The 22,103-nt window shown below is 37.7% G+C and overlaps 1 protein-coding gene and 1 long non-coding RNA gene across 2 annotated transcripts; both read left to right on the top strand.

The window, feature by feature from the left end:
- Positions 1-4,297, top strand: mrps21 (mitochondrial ribosomal protein S21). The gene is made up of 2 exons (NM_001159838.3): positions 1-139; positions 3,942-4,297. The coding sequence occupies exons 1-2, from the start codon at positions 57-59 to the stop codon at positions 4,120-4,122; spliced, it is 264 nt and encodes an 87-aa protein (NP_001153310.2). The 5' UTR covers positions 1-56; the 3' UTR covers positions 4,123-4,297.
- A 46-nt stretch (positions 4,298-4,343) lies between these two features.
- LOC147832467 (uncharacterized) lies at positions 4,344-9,091 on the top strand. The gene is made up of 3 exons (XR_015516530.1): positions 4,344-7,220; positions 7,267-7,561; positions 7,612-9,091. It is a non-coding gene; the product is annotated as an uncharacterized LOC147832467 (long non-coding RNA).
- The last annotated feature ends 13,012 nt before the right edge of the window (positions 9,092-22,103 follow it).

Raw genomic sequence — 22,103 nt, 5'->3', positions numbered from 1 at the left:
CCGCTCAACAGTTCGCATTTCCAGTCGAGCACTTTTAACGGAAACACCAATCCAACATGGCGAACCACCTTCGATTCGTCTCTCGGACTGTCATGGTGCAAAACGGCAATGTCGACTTAGCCTACGGATTTCTGAACAGGTAAGAATCGGATGTCTAGAGACTTTGAGATCTCTACATAAGAAATACCGTTGTAAATCCTTTAGTTAACGCTACTTAATATAATTATCGATTTGACAATTTCAGTTATGTACGTTACATCTACTAAGTTACTCATGCTCAGATGTCAGTAGATCATTCAGTTAACTTAGTTAAACATCACACTAGATTTTAAAGGAAACAAAAGTAATTCCTGTGTACCAATTAGTAACTATATTTAATATTTATAGTGATATGACGCTTAACAGGTAAGTGGTTAAAAGGTTAAATGTAATAGCTATTACCTGGTCAGTTTTGTTACATAACGTTGCTGTGTTATAATTATACACATCCTAATGTTAGCTATAATTATACACATCCTAATGTTAGCATTATATTATCTTAATGTTTTTTTTTCATGACTTTTACTATGTTTAATACTTAATTAGGCTTAATTTATAGCATTTCATAATAATAATGCATCATAATATATCATTTTTGTACATATTTTATATCATTTTTTCAGTTTTATGTTACGTTAAGTTTCATTTATTTTGAATATATAATATTAGCCTTTTAACAGATTTCAATCATATCTAGTCACTTTTTCTAATTGTCATTTAGCTGGAGATGTTCCTTCTAATATATATATATATATATATATATATATATATATATATATATATATGTGTGTGTGTGTGTGTATGTGTGTGGTGTGTGTGTGTGTGTGTGTGTGTGTGTGTGTGTGTGTGTGTGTGTGTGTGTGTTAGCTTTATTTCAATGCTCAAAATGTGCTAATAAATGAATCTTAACTAAAACGTTACCACAGCACAAACACAGAAATGCAAACTGCACAAATATGACAGTAACAACAACTTGAGGTAAATAAAATTTAAGAAATGGTTCAATATAACGAGACTATTTTTATAAATAACTGAGGATAAGCTGTAGATAATGAAAACAAAAAGTGCAATTAATCTTCTGTCTTTGAAAGAATAGTAGAAATTACAGGTAAAAAAAAGCTAGCCTCTTTTATTTATTTTATTATAATTAGTTATTTATACATTTCTGTACATATTTAGTTATTTACACATTATACAGAGTGATTCAAAAAGAATACCACAACCTTGAAAATCTGTATTTAAGCAAAGAAACATGATGGAACCGTCAATCAATGTGAAGAGTACCTAACAAAGTTTTTTTCCAGTAGAAAACAAGTTCATAGATGTTCAATATGACCCCAGACAGACACTAGAGTGACATCAACCTGATACTCGATCTCATCCCACACTCTCTGTAGCATCTCGGGCGCAACAGTTTGGATAGCTGCAGTTATTCCTTCTTTTAGTTCCTCAATGTTAGCAGGTAGAGGTGGTCAAAACACCATATCTTCTACGTACCCCCATAAAAAAAATTCACAAGGGGTGAGGTCAGGGCTTCTTGGAGGCCAGTGATGATGAAGTGCTCTGTCACGAGCTGCCTGGCAATCAATTCATTGCTTTTGGGTACTTTTCGTTCAAATAGGCACGGACAGATAGGTGCCAATGGGGTGGTGCCCAATTCTGCTGGAATATGAATTGACGTGCTCCTCCTTTTTTCTTTGAGTTGAGGGAATAGACAATTCTGCAACATTTCCAGATAGGTTTGCCCAGTCACAGTTGCACCTTCGAATAAGCAACCAAATACAACTTCAAAACTTCCTTAAATCGACGACTGAAAGAGCTTAGCTCTTCTTTTCCTCTTTGCAGAGTTCTCAATTTTCCAAGTTGTGGTATTTTTTTAAATCACCTTGTTGTTGTACATATACTATTCGTTCAATTGTAAATAAATAAAGAAAAAAAGAAATGGCTTAAGTGAAAAAGACAATAGTTTCAACAGAGGGTGCAGTTGAGTAAGTTGTGGTCTCACACCCAACATTGACTCCTTTAAAACTCTAGCAATGTTTTAAAACAAACCCCTTGTTTCCAAATGATAACAGCAAAACACTGCACATTTACACACTGTAATAAATGCAGGGTTTCACATAATTCATTCATGTTGTCCAAACACAAAACAATTTAGTTAACTAACCAAACGTAAGTGGATCCAACATAAAACAGTTAAGTTGTCCAAACAAAATCTCAAAAATTGTGTTTCAGCTCCTTCTAAATAAGTAGTTTAATCAAGCATCAAAAAAAAAAAAAAACACACGCATAGGTTTGCGATTGACATTGGTGGGTACGAGTGAATCAAACAACAACAACCCCAATCTGTAGACATGCACTTTTATTTATTTAACTGCTATTAAAATATATCAATTATTAATCCTTTCTTCATACAGTTTATTAAGTTTTAGGCCAGCAGCCAAGCGGGGATCAGGTGGTTTGAAATACCAGAAGTTGGATTATTATTATCATTTTTTAAATTTTCCTTATTCAAATGGCCAAAGTTGGATGTTTTGGCCAGTTTGTTATTTGTCTACGGACTTCAGTGTTTAATTTAAGCAAGTTTTAACAGATTTCTAAAAACAAAAACAAAAAAGTAATGATAGATTTGTTTTTTAAAAATAAGTATCTTTTCATATTTGTTATTCAAAATTGTCATTATTTATAAAACTGTGATATAAAACTTACAGATTAAATGCACATTTGTAAATAAACACGTAAAATAGTATGATAATCAGTTTAACAATGTTTTTTTTTTTTTGGTATTTTTTGGTACTTAAAAAATTGATTGTTATGATAACCATCCAACAAGATAACCCAGCAAATATTAGTTCTTAAAATGTCACTAAAATGCAATTATGCATAAACAGAAAATCAGACAAATAACTGCAAAAAGTTTTCAGAAAAAAAACCCCTCTTCCAGTAAGCTGGCTATGGGCCTGATAGTGTAATGTTAAAAAATATTTATTAACTGATAAAGAGAGAGTTTAATAAAGATTTTCGTTAATTTTAGCCATAGTGCAAACGAAACATATCTCCTATATCAGTATTACGCCTATTCACAGGCTGTATTTTTTTTCTGAAATTGTTTCAACTGAAATTGGACATGCTACTCTGAGAGATTAGGAGAACTAGCGGGATCAAATACTTTACCTGTTTATTCTGTAGTTTCCAAGGGCATATTATTCACAGCCTATATCAGTTTGCTATAACAACAGACTGTGCATTAAAGTAAGAGAAAACGCAAGCATTATAGCTCTTATCGTGATGGACTCATTCAGTAGTGAACTTGTGTTTATGTGACTTACACTTTCGTTGAAAAAAAAAAAAAAATTGTTGAAAAGCATTTTGTTAACTTTTTTTTTTTTTTGCTGCCACCATCCTCACTCATCCTCACACTTGTGCACCTTATTCTTGCACAGGAAATAAACAATCCACTGCATTTGGCTTTTATCTGCTTTTATCTGAAGGCAGCCACAGCCTCTCACGTGATAGCAGGGAAAGGCACAGCCAATCAAAATGTCCATATGTGTTTTGGGGCGGGAGGACTCGAGGAGAGAACGGGATTTAACCTGCATGTCTATTGATTGTGATTTATTTATTTATTTATTTTTTAAGTGGATTAAATTATTGGTGGGGACACATGACCTCTGTCCACCCTAAATCTACGCCGCGGTATGTGTGTGTGTGTGTGTGTGTGTGTGTGTGTGTGTGTATAAATATATATATATATATATATATATATATATATATATATATATATATATATATATATATATATATATATAGCCCCCCTTTGAATTTTTTTTTTTTTTTTTTTGAGTGTAGGTATTGCAGTCGACTCATCTCATCATGCTCTTTTTCTCTTCATTTGCCTTCAGAGTTCTGTCCACTGATGGAATCATTGAATCTGTGAAGCGCAGGAGATATTTCGAGAAGCCCTGTCGCAAGCAAATCAGAAAGAACTATGAGAACTGTAAGCGAATCTACAACACCGAGATGTCCCGCAAGATTGGTTTCATAGCAAAGGCGCAAAGAGAAGACCCATGGCTTGGATGTTAAGGTGAAATAAACTGACTGTTGATGTTGGAACATGGAGGAGTCGTACGCTGTGATCTACCACTTGTGAACATGAACATTTAACCCATTTTCAGTTTGGATATTAAGATATTGTTGATTGAACATGTTGACTGCAAATTGTTTTGTATTGTTAATAATAAATAGCTGAAGAACGTTGTTTTTGTTGAAGATTAATTACAATTGATGTGTTTTATTGGATGTAGGAATTACAGGGTTCCCACAACTCATGGAGTTTCTGGAATTTCATGGGATTTTAAAAAGTCTATTCCAGATATTTAAAATCAGGGAGGTTTTTTTGTCCAAATCATTAAATATTATCAGGTATTTTTGTTTGTCAATTCAAAATCTACTTTTTTTTTCTACAGAGTTACATTCTTTACAATTTAAAACGGCATCTTTGGATATCTTTTCTGCTGGAGATATTGCTGGTCTAAAAAGCAACAAAAAAGTAAATAAAAAATCTTACATGTAACTTAGGAACGCTATTACAGAAAATTTTGGTGGTTTTAAAACCTTGACTTTTCCAAGTCGCGTTATACCTTGAAAACGGTAATCGTCCCATGCCTAATCACAATCGTACATCGATTGAGCACTTTTGTGTACACAAGTATAATCATTCATTCGGCTTGTCGGTTTAGTCCCTTTATAAATCCGGGGTCACCACAGCGGAACGAACCGCCAACTTATCCAGCAAGTTTTTACCCAGCAGATGCTCTTCCAGCCGCAACCCATCTCTGGGAAACATACACACATACACACACACACACACACACACACACTACGGACAACTTAGCCTACCCAATTCACCTGCACCACATGTCTTTGGTCATGTTCCGGAGGAAACCCACGCGAAGGCAGGGAGAACATGCAAACTCCACACAGGAACGCCAACTGAGCCGAGGTTCGAACCAGTGACCTTCTTGCTGTGAGGCGACAGCACTACCTACTGCTCCACTGCCTCGCCCAAGTATAATCATATTTGATAGAAAACAATGTTGATCACACTCAAAGTTAACTTGCTCAAGGTATTTGAAGATGCGTTAAACATTTGTGTCAGCTGTTCAAAATCTGAAGAAAGTCTGAGGCAATTAAAAAAAATGGCAAGCTCCTTTAAATTTTGCATCATGTTTTGCAAACAACTCAATTCTTAGGGGACAACTTAATTGTTTTATGTTATATATAAACTAATAAGCTAACTTAATTTCTTCATGTTGCTCAAACATTGTGGAAACCCATGGGTTGTGTGGAACCCAGCATTTTTTATCATGTGCTGTTAGGACTGCTCAACACAACAGCTGACTGGTTTTATAGGTCATTTATCAAAAATAGTTCTTTATTCTTTCAGCTTTTTAGTCACATTTCCATGAATCAGTAAGCAAATTATTAGCTTTAATCAGAATAAGACAATAATATGATTAAGGTGTTTACGCCAGTTGCTTTTTGAATATTCCTTTCATGAGCCCATTTTGAAAACTGAACTACACCGTTTTAATTTACTATGATCTTTTAGGTGTAGCTGCTTTGACACAATCTACATTGTTAAAGCGCTATACAAATAAAGCTGAATTGAATTGAATTGAATTTTACTTGTTATAGCACATAATGTGATGAACGTATTTGCGTCAACACGCTATCCACGTTTCCTCCGGAGTTTCATGTCATTTTGGGTGTTTCATTTCTATTTTGTTGACTTTAACTGCAGTTCGGCACTTTCACTTTTATTCAGGAACATTTCAAGCATGCCCCCATTACAAACCAGATGTTGGATGTAGGGTTGGGCCGATAGACGATGCCATAGTTTATCGCCGATGGCCTATAAACTTCACAATGTTGAGCTGGCATCGCGATCCATCACCCCGCCCCACATTAATATTGATTTATAACTTATTATTCGCATGTCATCTTAATAGCAATAACGGTCTTTTCATGTTACTTTTTTACTTTTACTTGAGTAAAAAAATCTGCACTTCACTTTTCACTTTTACTTGAGTATGCTAAATAAATAAATAAGTACATATAGCTGCTGCTTGCACGGCTGACAGCATCGTGAGGATTCAAGAGTTCACACTTAGCTGATGATTGATTATAAGCAAGTTTGGCATGCTGTCTCGGGAGAGAGCCCTGAGCTCGAAGGTTCTTGAGCCCTGGGCTCCCTCCCGTTTGAGGAAGAGAGGGGAGCCTTGAGCTCAGGTAGATCTCGACAACTCTCCCTTGATAAGAGCTGATGACTAAAAATTGAATGCTATTACAAGATATGCTGCGTTATAAGATTACCTGATATGCAAATTTAGATTTATCAATTTACTTGTTGTGCATGTTTTTGGAATGTGGGAGGAAACCGGAGGACCCGGGGAAAACCCACGCAAGCACGGGTAGAACATGCATACTACACACAGCAACAACCACCGGCCTGTTGAAGGACTAGAACCGGTGACGTTCTTGATGTGAGGCGACAGTACTAGTCACTGAGCCACCATGCTGCCCTATGGAGGGAAAGGTGAAAAGGTAGGGGTGGAAGGGGGGATTCTTCAAATCGAAGATGACTGTAGTGAAAAAACCCTGGCTCTTTATAGTGGGTTAGGAATGGCCTGATTGGTGGATCATGCATGCTAATGCAGAACCAGCCGTGTTCAATCATAATCACGTGCTCCTCTCGAAATTAGTTTATGAATAAACTTCACTTAAATGAAGGATTGTACAGCACCTCTCACACTTAAAATGTGTAGATTCAGTGGCAAACGCTGTTACCTGCAAACCCCATCCCGCAGACTTTACAGTGAATGGCTTTAATCATTTTCACAGCGGACTTGAAGCCACTGGAAGTCTTTAATCCACTCTTGTAAAAGTGTAAATGGTGGATTAACATTCAGCACATGATCACTAATGAGATGTGCCATTATTAGTAACTGTAGGTGTTTTCTGAAACATAATCTCTCAGTGTTCTTTTCATTCACCCATCTTTAGCGCTTCACATTTTCGCAGTTGTAGCTCCTGTCATCTGAAGGCAAAAGGCATTGTTGCACGGCTGATATTAACCAATCATTCGCTTTCAGTTCTAGAGCAGTGGGCCAATAAGAAGAGCACAAAGGCGGGGCAAGCATTGCAGGCTTTTTTTTTTTACTTCAGCAAGTTTATAACTGTTTATCTGTTCCTGAGCTCTGCGCTTGGCGTTTTTAGGTGCAAAGATGCATTCTGCATCTCCTAAATCCAAGCATGCGGTGAGGATTTTGCAGTGAAAACAGGTCGAATGGCAACAATTCATGCACCCTGCACAAATGCTTACAAATATTCGCAAAACAGTCAAGCCCTAGCCTCTTTTCTTGTTATTATTTCTTCATAATAATAAACTAAAGAACTTATCATGAATCACAATAAAAAGTACAGTGAACTTCCAAACGAAGTCTCGTCTCCTCCACCAGCTGTGGGAAAAAAACATTATAACAACACAGATTACTCTGCCTAGTCCCGCAGAAAAAAGTGATTGACAGGTGGTAATTTGTGTGTAACTTTATTTATAGTTTGGTTATGGGTAAAGCAAAGACCATGTGGGTCAGGTTGTGAAAACGGTCGGCTACAATTAATTAATTTGTTATAAATGAATTTATATTTAACAACAACCACCCCCACCTATGACGACGATGCCATCGTCCATCGCAGTGTTTCACATTATAAGATCGTACGATGCCAAATTGGTCAACATCGCCCAACCCTAATTGAATGCGAGTTTGAACTGCTGGAAGACTGTTGTTTTAATGGAGTTTGATATCGCATGCTGTGTATCTGTGGTCCTTCACTGACTCGGTAGTTGCAGAGAATAGTGTCAAACAGCCGTATGTGTATATAGACCAGTGTTTCTCAACTAGTGGGTCGTGGGAACATTTTTAGTGGGTCGCGGAGTGTGTGTTCAAAAAAACAACAAAAGTTTATTTTAACTTATTTTGCTTATACTGGACTTTTATTTTGAAATGCATGTGCGACAACCCTACCGTTTGACATGTGAAATTTCTTTTAACTATAGCAGCAAACATGTCGAAGCGCAAGTGCGACCCCGATTTGTCAAGTATAGATTTACACATTTTGATGACAAAAAAATACTTAAAGCCTCAGTGTGTTATTTGTAGTGAGACGACATTTAGAAACCAGACAACATGTTTTATTAACAGTTTAGTTTAGTTCATGGTAACTGAACCTTTCCTTACCCTAACCACTGTTTACAGCATTTGTCATTTTTACTTTATAATATTTCTATAATTTGATACATTTTGTTAAATGACAGCAATAAAATGTAATCTGTATTTTTGTATATAGCGCATTTGTGTATGGCCATACACCCAAAGCGCTTCACAATCATGAGGCGGGTCTCTCCACACCACCACCAGTGTGCAGAATCCACTTGGATGATGCGATGGCTGCCACAGGACAACGGCGCCAGTGCGCTCACCACACATCAGCTATTGGTGGAGTGTATAGACAGTGATAGAGCCAATTCGGTGAAAGGGGATGATTGGGAGGCCATGATCGTAAGGGCCGATAGAGGGACTTTGGCCAGGACACCAGGGTTACACCTCTGCTCTTTCACGAGAAGTGCCATGGGATTTTTAATGACCACAGAGAGTCAGAACCTCGGTTTAACGTCTCTTCCGAAAGATGGCGCCCACTGACAGTGTAGTGTCCCTTTCACTTTTACTGGGGCATTAGGACTCACTCAGACCACAGGTTGAGCGCCCCCTGCTGGCCTCACTAACACCACTTCCAACAGCAACCTAGTGTTCCCTAGTGGTCTCCCATCCAGGTACTGACCAGGCTCAGCCCTGCTTAGCTTCAGTGAGTAACCAGTCTTGGGCTGCAGGGTGACATGTGTAAAATAATATTTGTTTGTAAGTCTTGGTGATTTTTTCACGATTTATCTGTCACTACTTGTGTATGTTAACAAATAAAAAATGTATTATAATTCCTAAAATTGTATTATAGTTCCTAAAAATTTGGGTCGCGGCCTTATGACCATGTAAAAATGTGGGTCCTAGGGCCAAACCAGTTGAGAACCCCTCGTATAGACAATCCTGTCGAATAATGCACTGAAAATCCTACACGATGGTATTAGTTTGATTGCGGTGTTTACATGTTTGTATTGCACTTCAATAATGCGACTAATATATTCATACTCCACATGACTAAGGGTGCTTTCACACCTACACTTTTGTTTCGGAACGTATCTCGTTTGCCCAGTTAGCGCGGTTCGTTTGGCATATGTGAACAGGGCAATCGCGCTCTGTTCCGCGCCAAAGTAATCGCTCCGAGATCGCTTCAATGAGGTGGTCTCGGCTCGATTGAAACGAACCCTGGAGCGGTTCGATTGCAGTGAGAAAGCGATCCAATCCGAGCGCGGTTATATCACAGTGCTTTATGGATATGTAATAGGCTTACGGCTATATGAAGAGAGAATTATGAGTATGGCGGGAAGTTTCGCGAGTCTCCGGATGCCCGCAAACGAGTGATCCCTCCCCACCGCGTCTCTTCTCAGACACGTCGCGCGCGCGCACCCTGTCAATCACCACCTCTCCTGACAGCTTAGCGGGACACTGCAAAATAAACCCTGACACTGACCAATGTGAAGAGAGTTTACTCGCACGTGACTTGTTTTAGCTCTTTTGGTCTAATTAGAAACTTTGCAGTGTGAAAGCGAACCGCTCCAAGAGCAAAGAGCAACAATGTAACAATTGTACAACAATTGAATCGATTCACAGGTGTGAAAGCACCCTTAATTCCATTTCTCAAAAATCTCTGTTTACATGGTGGCCTCTTAATCAGAGTATTGTTTAAATCATATAAAAACAAATTGTTGGAGTTCAAGTAAACATACTTGGAGAAAAACAGGGAATTTTACTACTGGCTTAGAGAGGGAAGCCTGGAATTAGTTTATTTTCTAAACCTTTCAGAGGCTGCACATTATGCAATGCTTAAACTTCTTCAAACTAAGTTTTAATACATTCAAAGCAGGCATGAAGTGGGAGCAGATTAGGCATAGTCACATATTAATCTTATCTTTCCTCCATGCTAGCATTTTGGAAATGCAAAAGCGGAATGTCTTATCCGGTGCAATATGAGACTTGTTTATCAGTGATAAATGAAGGAAGCCCATTCACTCGCTTTGTCTGTCTACATTTTGAAAGACTTATGCAATATTAGAGCACTTTTAATGGTGGAGTGGAGTAATCTGTGGCTTTTAAAGAGAGGCTACACTAGACTTAGTCAAACATACACTTTGTAACACATGACTAACAAGGCCTTGAGCAAACAGCAGTAAAATGAAGCAGACCTGCTCTGACTGGTTATTCACTAACATGCAAGGAAGTCCATTTAAATGCTAATAGTTAAAACTATGGGTCCAAACCTGGCGGCTTCAGTGCATCCTATATGAATGCTTCCACCAGGAATGATGGGTTATGTGTATGGATGTTCAAAGGTTTATTTTAATATTGTTTCCATTGTCATTTATGAAAGTTATGCACCACAAGCTTCCCTTTTCTAAACGAGCTGGTGTTGTTTTTGTGTGCGTGTGTGCGCGTGTGTGCGTGTGTGTGTGTGTGTGTGTGTGTGTGTGTGTGTGTGTGAGTGTGTTTATAGAGCTGTTTTACTCAAGATGCATTCAAAGGAGCTACTAAATTAGCTTAACCAATGTCCATTAAGGGCAGCACAGTGGCTCAGTTGTTAGCATTTGTCACATTGCAGCAAGAAGGTAGCTGATTCGAGTCCCGCTGGGCTAGTTGCTATTTCTGTGTGGAGTTTGCATGTTTCCCCATGTTTGCGTGGGTTTCCTCCGGGTGCTCCGGTTTCCCCTACAGTCTAAGGACATGCGCTATAGGTGAATTTAACTAAATTGTCTGCAGTGTATGTGTGTGAATGAGTGTGTATGGATGTTTCCCAGTGATGGGTTGCAGCTGGAAGAGCATCTGCTGTGTAAAACATATGCTGGATGAGTTGGCGGTTCATTCCGCTGTGGCGACCCCTGATGAATGAAGTTGCCCATAGTGTATGACTGAATGTGTGTGTGTGTGTGTGTGTGTGTGTGTGTGTGTGTGTGTGTGTGTGTGTGTGTGTGTGTGTGTATGAATGAAAGAGTGTATGGTATTCCCCTGTAGCTAGATAAAAACATATGCCAGAATAGTTGGTGGTTCATTCCGCTGGGGTGATCCCTGATAAATAAAAGACTACACCGAAGGAAAATGAATGAATGTCCATCACAGTTCTCTCAAACTAGCTTGATAAGCTACAAGGAAATAGCTAGGCTACTGTAAAATTACATTTCTAAAAATGAGCTAGCTACACAAGGTAATTCATTGAAGCAATATTTTTACAAAACAAATTAATCACATATTTTTTAAAAGCATAAATTAAATTAATTTTAAGTAAGATATTTGGTACCTAAAGCACAGTGCAATACAATTATAATGTCAAAGCTTGATTTTTTTATATTTATTTTTTTATGTTTTATCACACATAGTTTTCACATATTACTCAAATTAATAATGTAGATTAAGCACAATGCACATCAATATAGCATCATTTTTTTGATACTGTACAACCATAATCCATATTTTTACAGTACAATGACGGTTGGGGTAGACATAAAGAAAATACAATTTATTGGGTAATTTAATAAACGACAAAGATAATACTCGATCCAACTACTGTTTTTACATCACGGTGATGGTTGGGTTTAGGGTTAGGGTGGCGTAGATTTTAATAAAATACAATTTTTGGGAAATTTTATAAATAATATAAATAATTCTCATTAACTTCCAGCTGCAACTGTATTCGATCTAGCAACAACCATAGCTGTTGTCAGCCTACTGTGCTACTTGATGGAAAAAATAGCTACTGGAAGATCTACATTGTATCATAAGTAGCCAAGCTACTGTTAAGCTCATGAAAATTGTAGCTAGGCTAAGCTAGCTAGCTTGCTTTCAAACGCTGTTTATCTTAACGCCAAAAATCATTAGTATATTAAGTAGGGATCAAGTTCCATGAAGACGTCTTGTAAATTTCCTGCTGTAAATACACTCACAGGCCACTTTATTTTCACTTTTATTATTATACTTTCAGCTTTTATGTTGTTGACACCAAATTCTGACCCTACCACCCGAATGTCGCAGCGGAGACTCGTCAGACTAGGCAACATTTTCCAATCTTCTATTGTCCAATTTTGGGGAGCCTGTGCAATTTAGCCTCAGATTCCTGTTCTTAGTTGACAGGAGTGACACCCGGTGTGGTCTTCTGCTGCTGTAGCCCATCCGCCTCAAGGTTGGACGTGTTGTGCATTCAGAGATGCTCTTCTGCATACCTCGGTTGTAACGAGTGGTTATTTGAGTTACTGTTGCCTTTCAGCTGGAACCAGTCTGGCCATTCTCCTCTGCCCTTTGGTATCAACAAGGCATTTGCGCCCACTCTGGATATTCTCTCTATTTCGAATCATTCTCTGTAAACCCTAGAGATGGTTGTGCATGAAAATCCTAGTAGATCAGCAGTTTCTGAAATACTCAGACCAGCTCATCTGGCACCAACAACCATTCCACGTTCAAAGTCACTTGAATCCCCTTTCATCCCCATTCTGATGCTCGGTTTGAACTGCAGCTGATCGTCTTATCCAAATGCATTGAGTTGATTGACTGATTAGCAGGGTCAAATGGAATCTGCGGATGTTTTTTGCTATTTCTGCAGAGAATTTTGGTAAAAACTCCGTATCCAGCGGAGTATCATAACTTACACTTTAATATATTAAATAAAAAGTAATAAATTACTGAATAAAAACTGAATAAATTCAGATTTACACATTTACTCAAGTAAATAAACAGAATTTATAATGGGCTAAAAATCTGCGGAATTCTGTGCGCGCAGATTCCGTGTGGGCTTACTGATTAGACATTTGCTTTAACAAGCAGTTTGACCTAATAAAGTGGCCGGTGAGTGTATTTGAATGATTTGAGGGATTTTTTTTTTTTTTTAAGAATTTTTTTTGGCCTTTCTGCCTTTATTAGATAGGACAGCATTGAGACAGGAAGCGAGGTGGGAGAGAAGGAGGGGGGGGGGGGGGGGGTAGGGAAATGTCATCAAGCCGGGATTCGAACTCGCGACGCCCTGACGTGCTATTGCACCATAAGTCGGCACGCTAACCACTAGGCTATTGCGCCGACAATCTGAGGGATTTAAGGGTAACTAATATCTTCATTTGTGTTCTGAAGGTGAACAAAAGACTTGGATGGAAAGACACAAGAGTGAGGGAATGATGACCATATGGATTTTAGCGCCGTGTACTAAATCTTTTTAAAAATGAGTACATTTGTTGTTCTCATGGTTAATCTATCATGTAAAATAATTATCTGTAAGTATATTGTGTTATAATTTATTTTTAAGCAAATCTTTTTTTCTTTCTTGCAATTCTTCATCCTGTTAAAACATGTTTCAGTCACATTTCCAGTCAGTCAGACTCAAAAAAGCTGAACAGTGCAGTATTTGTGAACTGAAAGGATCTCTGCAGTGGTATTTTGACGGAGCTCAAGGTCTCAGATATGTGTGTCATGTGTGGGAGGGGGATGGGTCTCTTTCCTGAGGGTAATTAGGCTCAATGTATAGCTAAGGATGAATGGGGCCTCAGCCATAACCAGTTGAAGTGTTGTGTTTTTCCTGAACTTGCTGTAAGTTTAACTAGTGAAAACTGTAGACGTGCCACTTCAGCTTCTGGAGCTGAACAATGTCATTCACAATAGCTATTTATTCCCTCCGGAGTCTTTTATTTAGAGTCGGCGTTTAAATTATTTCCTATTTTTAAACATAGTCATTGTACCAAAGGGCTCTGTTTGTTTTATTGGTATAACTGTGCATGTTGAACAATGCACAGAAATAATGGCAGATTCATGTGACCTTGTGCTATAGGGTTCTTTACATGTATGTAAAGCGGGGGTTGGGCTGCTGGGAACAGAGTTCATATAGCTGTGGATGGGGCCTCTCCTGCATGCAAACATACAAGTGAAAAGCAAAAACAAGTTTACTTATGCTGTATTATGTGCTCTATTATTATAAATCTTTAATGGAGAAATTGAAAAATTATCAATTCTTTTATTTCCATAATAATAACAATAATGAAATTATATTAATAAAAAAAAACATATTATTTAGATTAAATTAAGAATTTAGGTGAAATAATTAATAAATAATCAGGCTATTTGTGTAAATAAATATGAAATGTAATACTAATATCTATTAATATTAGTGCTAAACAAAAAGCAATCACTGTTAATCACACCCAAAATAAGTTTTTTGACATAATATAAGTGCGCACTGTGCATATATTTCATGTGTATGTAAATACACACATGCATGCAAACATTTGAGAAAAATAGATATATTTACTGTAGCTATAAAATATGATACAAATTTAATATAAATATTTCAATATCTGTCTTACATATTGTTTTTTTTATAGTTTTGTATCTATGTATGTGTGTGTATTACATATACACAATAAATATATATAATACACTCACATTTATGTCAAAACAAACATTTATTTTGTATGCAATTAATCAAGAATAATCTTTGCCACACTACTAAATACAACCTAAATACTACTAAATACAAAATACCAACAAAACGGTTGGGACAGTATGGAAAACGCAAATGAAAAAAGAAAGTAGGCGAGGCAGTGGCGCAGTAGGTAGTGCTGTCGCCTCACAGCAAGAAGGTCGCTGGGTCGCTGGTTCGAACCTTGGCTCAGTTGGCGTTTCTGTGTGGAGTTTGCATGTTCTCCCTGCCTTCGTGTGGGTTTTCTCCTGGTGCTCCGGTTTCCCCCACAGTCCAAAGACATGTGGTACTGGTGAATTGGGTAGGCTAAATTGTCCGTAGTTTATGAGTGTGTGTGTAAATGTTCCCAGAGATGGGTTGCGGCTGGAAGGGCATCCGCTGTGTAAAAACTTGCTGGATAAGTTGGTGGTTCATTCCGCTGTGGTAACCCTGGATTATTAAAAGGGACTAAGCTGACAAGAAAATGAATGAATAAAAAAAGAAAGTAGAAATTTCCAAATTGACTTTGACTTGTATTTCACTGCAGCAAATATGTACACATGGTCAGCTGGTCAGCTTCATTTAATTTGTAAATACATCATTTCCTGTCATTCAGAACTGCAAAAAGTTGGGACAAGAGTAATTTGGGGCTAGTAATCAGGTAAATTATAAAATAATGTGATTTAAAATGAGGGATTGTAATTATGATTTGGTTAAAAAAAAGCAGCATACAGGAAAGATCCAGTCCTTTAGGGGCAAGTTTATCAACAAATATGTAAGAAAATTATTGAAATGTTTAAAAACAATGTGCCTCAAACAAGGAAAGGAAGACATTTGGATATTTCACTTTCAACTAACATTATTATAGATTAGAAAAATCAGGAGGAAATTCAGTGCGTAAAGGACAAGGAGCTTGCTACCGTAAGCTAAACTACCATGATCTCCGATCCTTCAGGCATCACTGCATCAAGAATCGTCATTCATCGATGTCACCACTTGGGCTCAGGACTACTTTGGCAAACCTTTGTCCAGTACCACAATACGTAGTTATATCCACAAATGCCAGTTAAAACTGTACTGTGTCAAAAGGAAGCCCTATGTTAACAGTGTCCAGAAGCGCCGTCAACCTCTCTGAGGCATCTGGGATGGACCATCACACAGTGGAAACATGTACTGTGGTCACAGATGAATCAGTATTTCAGAATTTTTTTTTTTTTTGAAGAAATGGACACCATGTGCTCTGGACCAAAGAAGAAAAGAATCATCCAGAGTGTTGCCAGCAGCAGGTTCAAAAGCCAGGGCCTGTCATGGTATGGGTTTGTTTCAGTGCTCTTGGCAAAAGTAACTTACACATCTGTGATGGCAGAATTAGTGCTAAAAGTATAGATTTTGGAGCACAATATGCTGATTTCTTTTCCATGGATGCTCAAGCATATTTCAACAAGACAATGCAAAACATTCAGCTCACATGACAAAGTCCTGGCTGTGGAGGAAGAGGATACAGGTACTTGACTGGCCTGCATGCAGTCCCGACTTGTCTCCAATAGAGTATAAGTGGCACATTTTGAAAACCCTGTACTGTTGCCCGCCTTAAGACTTGTTTGCATGAAAAATGGGACGAAATTACACCTGAAAGACTTCATCACTTGCTGTCTTCAGTCCTTAAAGGAATGGCAACATCACAAAGTGGTAAATGTTTTACTGTTGTTTGTTTAAATGTGTTACATGAACTAAAATTGGAATTTGTGTTTATTTGTAAAACAAAAAAACTATAAAACCACGAGGAGAACATTAAATAATGTTTGTTGTATTGTCTGCAATTAAATACAAGTCTAAGTAAATTTAGAAATCACTGCCTTCTTTATGTGTGTTTTCCATGCTGTCCCAGAATGACCAAAATGAACCAAAATCATCTTAATTTCTAAATTATTAAATAAAATCCTTCAATTCTATTAAAATTAAACCATAAAAATACAATTCTAAATATGAATAAAAGTTAAAAGTAAATTAAACTAGTCAATATCAGAAAATAATTGATCTAGAACAAACCGATTGATCTTCTAAGTTTGTCCCATATCAGCTTTCCATCTTGTTGTCCTTGGTTTTGTTTTAGCACCAATACATGGCAATGCTCACAGTGAGAACGAGGGCAAGCTGATCTTGAGAATGTAGAGCATGGTTAACAACATGTGACCTACATATTCTGCAGTGTATGTCGACTCTTGACCTGCAGGTAGGCAACAAAGCTCAAGTCTGTGACCTTCAATAGCTGACACAGTTTAAAGATTGACCAAACTGGTTTGTGAGGGGTGAGATGTCAAACCATTATTGCGTAGATGCTACTTAAAGGGACAGTTCCCCCTAAAATAAAAACATCCTCACCATTTACAACCACTTGAGTCTGAGTAAGCGATGATGAAATTTTAATTTATAGGTGAACTGTCACCCAAATTATTAAACATATATCATCCGTTGAACAAGATATTCTGAAGAATGTTGGAAAAAAGCAGCAATTTACATACAGGAACAAAACACCCAATAGAAGTCAATGGCTGTTTTTTCCATCATCCTTCAGAAATCTCATGGCAGTTCTTAACTTTTTGATTTAGTGGCTAATTTGTATATATTAGTATGATCTCATTTGCACAATTTAGTACAATTTGTACTAAATGGGTTTCCTCCGGGTGCTCCAGTTTCCCCCACAGTCCAAAGACATGCGGTACGGGTGAATTGGGTAGGCTTAATTGTCCGTAGTGTATGAGTGTGTGTGCGGATGTTTCCCAGAGATGGGTTGCGGCTGGAAGGGCATCTGCTGCGTAAAAACTTGCTGGATAAGTTGGCGGTTCATTCTGCTGTGGCGACCCCGGATTAAAAAAGGGACTAAGCCGAGAAGAAAATGAATGAATGCTCATCCCCAAATGACGGCTGGGTTTAGGGGTTTTGTTGGGTGCTAAACTCGTATAAATTCATATGAATTAGCCACTAAACTGACAAAACGTAAAATAGTGATGTTTATAGTGAGATCAGGCTGGAATATCTTTGTGTTCAACATAGGAAAAAAACTCAGACAGGTTTAATGACAGAATAAATGATGACAGAATCTTTATTTTGGGTGAACTATCCCTTTAGGAGGCACTTCAAAATGAAAATGAAGAGTTCAAGGAACACTCCACTTTTTGTTGTGTCTGGCTGGAGCAATTTTAGCTTAGCTTAGCATAGACCATTGAATCAGATTAGACCGTTAGCATTTCACTTAAAGATGACTAAAGAGTTTTAATAATTTGTCTATTTAAAGTCTTCTGTGGTTACATTATGTACTATGACAAACAGCAACTACACTCTCATTACTGTACCATACTATGGCTGAAGCAGGTGCAATAAAATTACACAGGGCTTTAAAATAGTCCCCAGGTAGGTATCTTCAAAGTGACCAGCACTAATATGTACGTCGCTTCACTCCCATTCATAAATTCTCTCACAGGGCATCATGGGATAGCGCAGCTTGCATTGGATGCGCACTTCAGAATCTCGCTGGAAGTAGTAAGTCATCCGACGACTTCTCGCATACTGTTGAGCGTGTAAGTACATAGTGTAGGAGTGCATAGTATATAATGTGCCATTTGGGACGCAGCTTCAGAGATTTGCTGAATGGATTAAAAATTGGTGAAACTCCACTGTTTAACTATAGGGTAGTAGTAAAATGAGACATTTTTTTAAATGTTGAGTGTTCATTTAACAATTTCAGTATTTTAACAATTGATACAATTATTATGTGCAGTTAATTTCAAAGTATTTATTTCTGATTTATATATATAATTTACTTTAGTTGAAAAAAGCACACCGCATTTCTTTATTTCACACATAGGCCTTCAGTAGTGACCGCACTTTACTGTTGCTTTTGGCTCATTATTAATGCATCTGCCCAGAAAGACTCATAATTATTCTTGACAGTGTCCTTTTGATCATAATAACCATGAAATGAGCCAAAGCCCAGAATGCAGAGCAAATGTATCATTGTGGACAATATTGCCTGGTAGTTTGGCTGACCACAGGGAGCAGAATCATCAGCTCATTTGTTTTGAGTGAAACCGAGCCAAAGGCACTTGTTGTCCTCAGCTGACCTTCTCTTTTCTGTAAGTTACGAACATTTATAGTTCTGCTATCAGCTGGAAAAGGAAAGTTCACCAAAACAAACTGTGATAGTGAGAGTTTGAAACTTTGAGGTCGAAGGACAGCGTGTGGGTTATGCAATGCGTTTCAATGGGGGCTGGATTTGTTTTTGTTTTTAAAGGGAAAGGTAACTTTTGGGACACAATCAGGATCATCTTGTATTATTTTAGGATATACATAATGTAGTTTTGTAAATATTAGATAGTTATTGAGATTATCTTAAATATTTATTCATATTTATTTTTTTAGATTATTTTTTAAATATAATTGTCATCTTTCAGATCTGTTTTCTTATATGCTTGTCAAGTTTTGTTAGAATTACCATAGTATATCAAGTTAAAGTAAATATCAATGAGAAATATCGTCTTGGAAACTCTAGCTAACTCTAGCTAACTCTAGCATCTGTTAACATTTAATTTATTCATTCATTCATTTTCCTTTGGCTTAGTCCCTTTATTCACCAGGGATTGCTACAGCAGAATGAACCACCAACTTATCCAGCATATGTTTTACGCAGTGGATGCCCTTCCAGCTGCAACCCATCACTGGGAAACATCCATGCACGCTTATTCATACACTACAGCCAATTTAGTTTATTCAATTCACCTGTACCCCATGTCTTTGGACTGTGGGGGGAAACCGGAGCACCTGGAGGAAACCCATGCAAACACAGGGAGAACATGCAAACTCCACACAGAAATGCCAGCTGATCCAGCGGGGACTTGAACCAGCGACCTTCTTGCTGTGAATGAACATGCTACCCACTGCGCCACCGTTTCACCAACATTAGTTAACATTTAATTTATTTTTAGTACATTTAATGTAAAAAAGAGACTTCATGTCACATTAAAACATACACTTTAATATTGTAAATATTATAAAACGGATCATCCAGTCTTTGATTCTGATTGGTCGAGCTGTGTTTGAAGCTGTAATACCAGAATTACTGTGATTAAAAGATTACAACTATAACAGTTGCTCATGTTAAACAGTTGTTCAAGCATGTAAGATTGTATAACTCTCAATCATCTTGAAATTATGGATATGTTGCGAATATTATGTGGATTAAGACTCTTATAATAAAGGCCACTTTATTAGGTACACCTGTCTAACTGCTCGTTAATTTCTAATCAGCCAATCACATGGCATCAAATCAATCCATTTAGGCATACAGACATGGTGAAGATGATCTGCTGCAGTTCAAACCGAGTATCAGACTGGGGAGGAAAGGGGATTTAAGTGACTTTAAACGTGGCATGGTTGTTGGTGCCAGACGGGCTGGTCTGAGTATTTCAGAAACTGCTGATCTACTGAGATTTTCACGCACAACCATCTCTGGGGTTTACAGAGAATGGTCCGAAAAAGAGAGAATATCCAGCAGTTCTGTGGGCGCAAATGCTTTGTTGATGCCAGAGGTCAGAGGAGAATGGCCGGACTGGTTCCAACTGAAAGGCAACAGTAAATCAATCATTCGTTACAACCGAGGTATGCAGAGGAGCATCTCTGAATGCACAGGACGCCAACCTTGTGGCAGATGGGCTACAGTAGCAGAAGACCACACTGGATGACAGCTAAGAACAGGAAACTGAGGCTACAATTCACACAGTCTCAACAAAATTAGACATTAGACGATTGGAAAAGTTGCCTGGTCTGATGAGTCTTGATTTCTGCTGCTACGTTCGGATGGTAGGGTCAGATTTTGGCGTCAAAAACATGTAAGCATGGATCCATCTTGCCTAGTATCAACGGTTCAGGCTGCTGGAGGTTGTGTAATGGTGTGAGGGATATTTTCTTGGCACACTTTAGGCCAGTAGTACCAATTGTCCAACCCAGTACAAGGAAGGTATAGCTAATAAAGAGTGTATGTTTGTGCCATTAATCTTAGAAAACCAACTTATCAATGCCTTGCACTAGTGATGACTATTTTTCTAATGACATTGACACACTTAAATATTTAATGTTAAAAAGTATCAAATTGACACATTTTTTGCCATTAATGCATGTGCTGTGTGTGTTTACTGTTTTAGGTAAGGAATAATTGTTCATGAGTTGATGATTTATCACACTGTAAAAAATACTGAGAGTTTAACACTATGAATTTGTGTTGGAACAACATGAAGGAATTAAGTTAGCTTATTAGTTTTTCACTAATTTAATTGGATTGAACATAACACAATTACGTTGTCCCCAAAAAACCCTGAAAAATCATGTTGTTTCTGCTCATTTTAAACAAGTAGTTTGAACACATGGCAAACAATTCTTTTGAATGTCGAAAAACATGCCAAAATTAATCTGTTGGTGATTATTTTCTAATAATTCAACTACAGTCAACTAGTCCACTATTGTTACCTCATCAAAAGACATTGTAATAGTTTAATGAACACACTTGACTTATCAAAGCAACAGAATAGCTTTTACTCTACCTCAAAACACGTGAACACACTCGCAAAGCACCATAGGTGGCATTAACCGCTTTCCCTCTCTAAGTCATCACATATTTCGTAAAGCTATACATACTTTATAATCAGATGCTTTATTTCAAGGCATTTGTCAGATTCCCATCAAACCACTAATGTGTGTGAGCCTACTCTTACACAAAGCTTCTCTTTTGTTTTGGTGTGATTTTTGTCAGCTGTAAAGGATGTGAAGTAACTGAAATCACAGGGTGTAGTGATATGAAACTGCAATGCGGTTATAAACTTGCTCCAACTACATAAGGTGTGTGTTTAGCCGAGAGGGGTCTGGATGCAGACCTGGTGCAGTGCAATCTGAGCTGCATCCAAAGATTTTTAATGCGCTTACCTAACCCCGCCCCTAACCCTACGACATCACTCACTCCATTGAGTGCATTGTGTCTGACATTGCTGAGTGATGCAATCTCAGCTTGCAATATAAAGGCTCCATCCAGATACTATTGGTTTAGCCTGTCTAAAAAAACGATCACACATCTTAGAACGCTCATCAGCCAATCATTCAACGTTAAAAAAAGCAACAACCACCATGAATATGTTGTTTACAGTAAATTTAGAACAACTAAAGAGGTTTTAAGAAGCTCTGTTGTGATGAAACCCGCATGAACCGGAAGCTGCGACTGTTTTTTTCGTATTGGGACGCAGTTCCTAGAGAAACTGAATTTTAAATGAGTAAACAGTGGGAGTGGCTTGTTTTTTTTTCTCCTTTGAGCTGATTGGATATAGTGAAGTAGGCAATTCATTCATAAACATGAAGGAAATGGT

The sequence above is a fragment of the Danio rerio genome, chromosome 19 (assembly GCF_052040795.2).
Source record: "Danio rerio strain M-AB ecotype USA chromosome 19, GRCz13ab, whole genome shotgun sequence".
Lineage (NCBI taxonomy): Eukaryota > Metazoa > Chordata > Actinopteri > Cypriniformes > Danionidae > Danio > Danio rerio.
The sequence above is the reverse complement of the archived record's forward strand: the minus strand, read 5'-3'. Positions and strand labels throughout refer to the sequence as shown.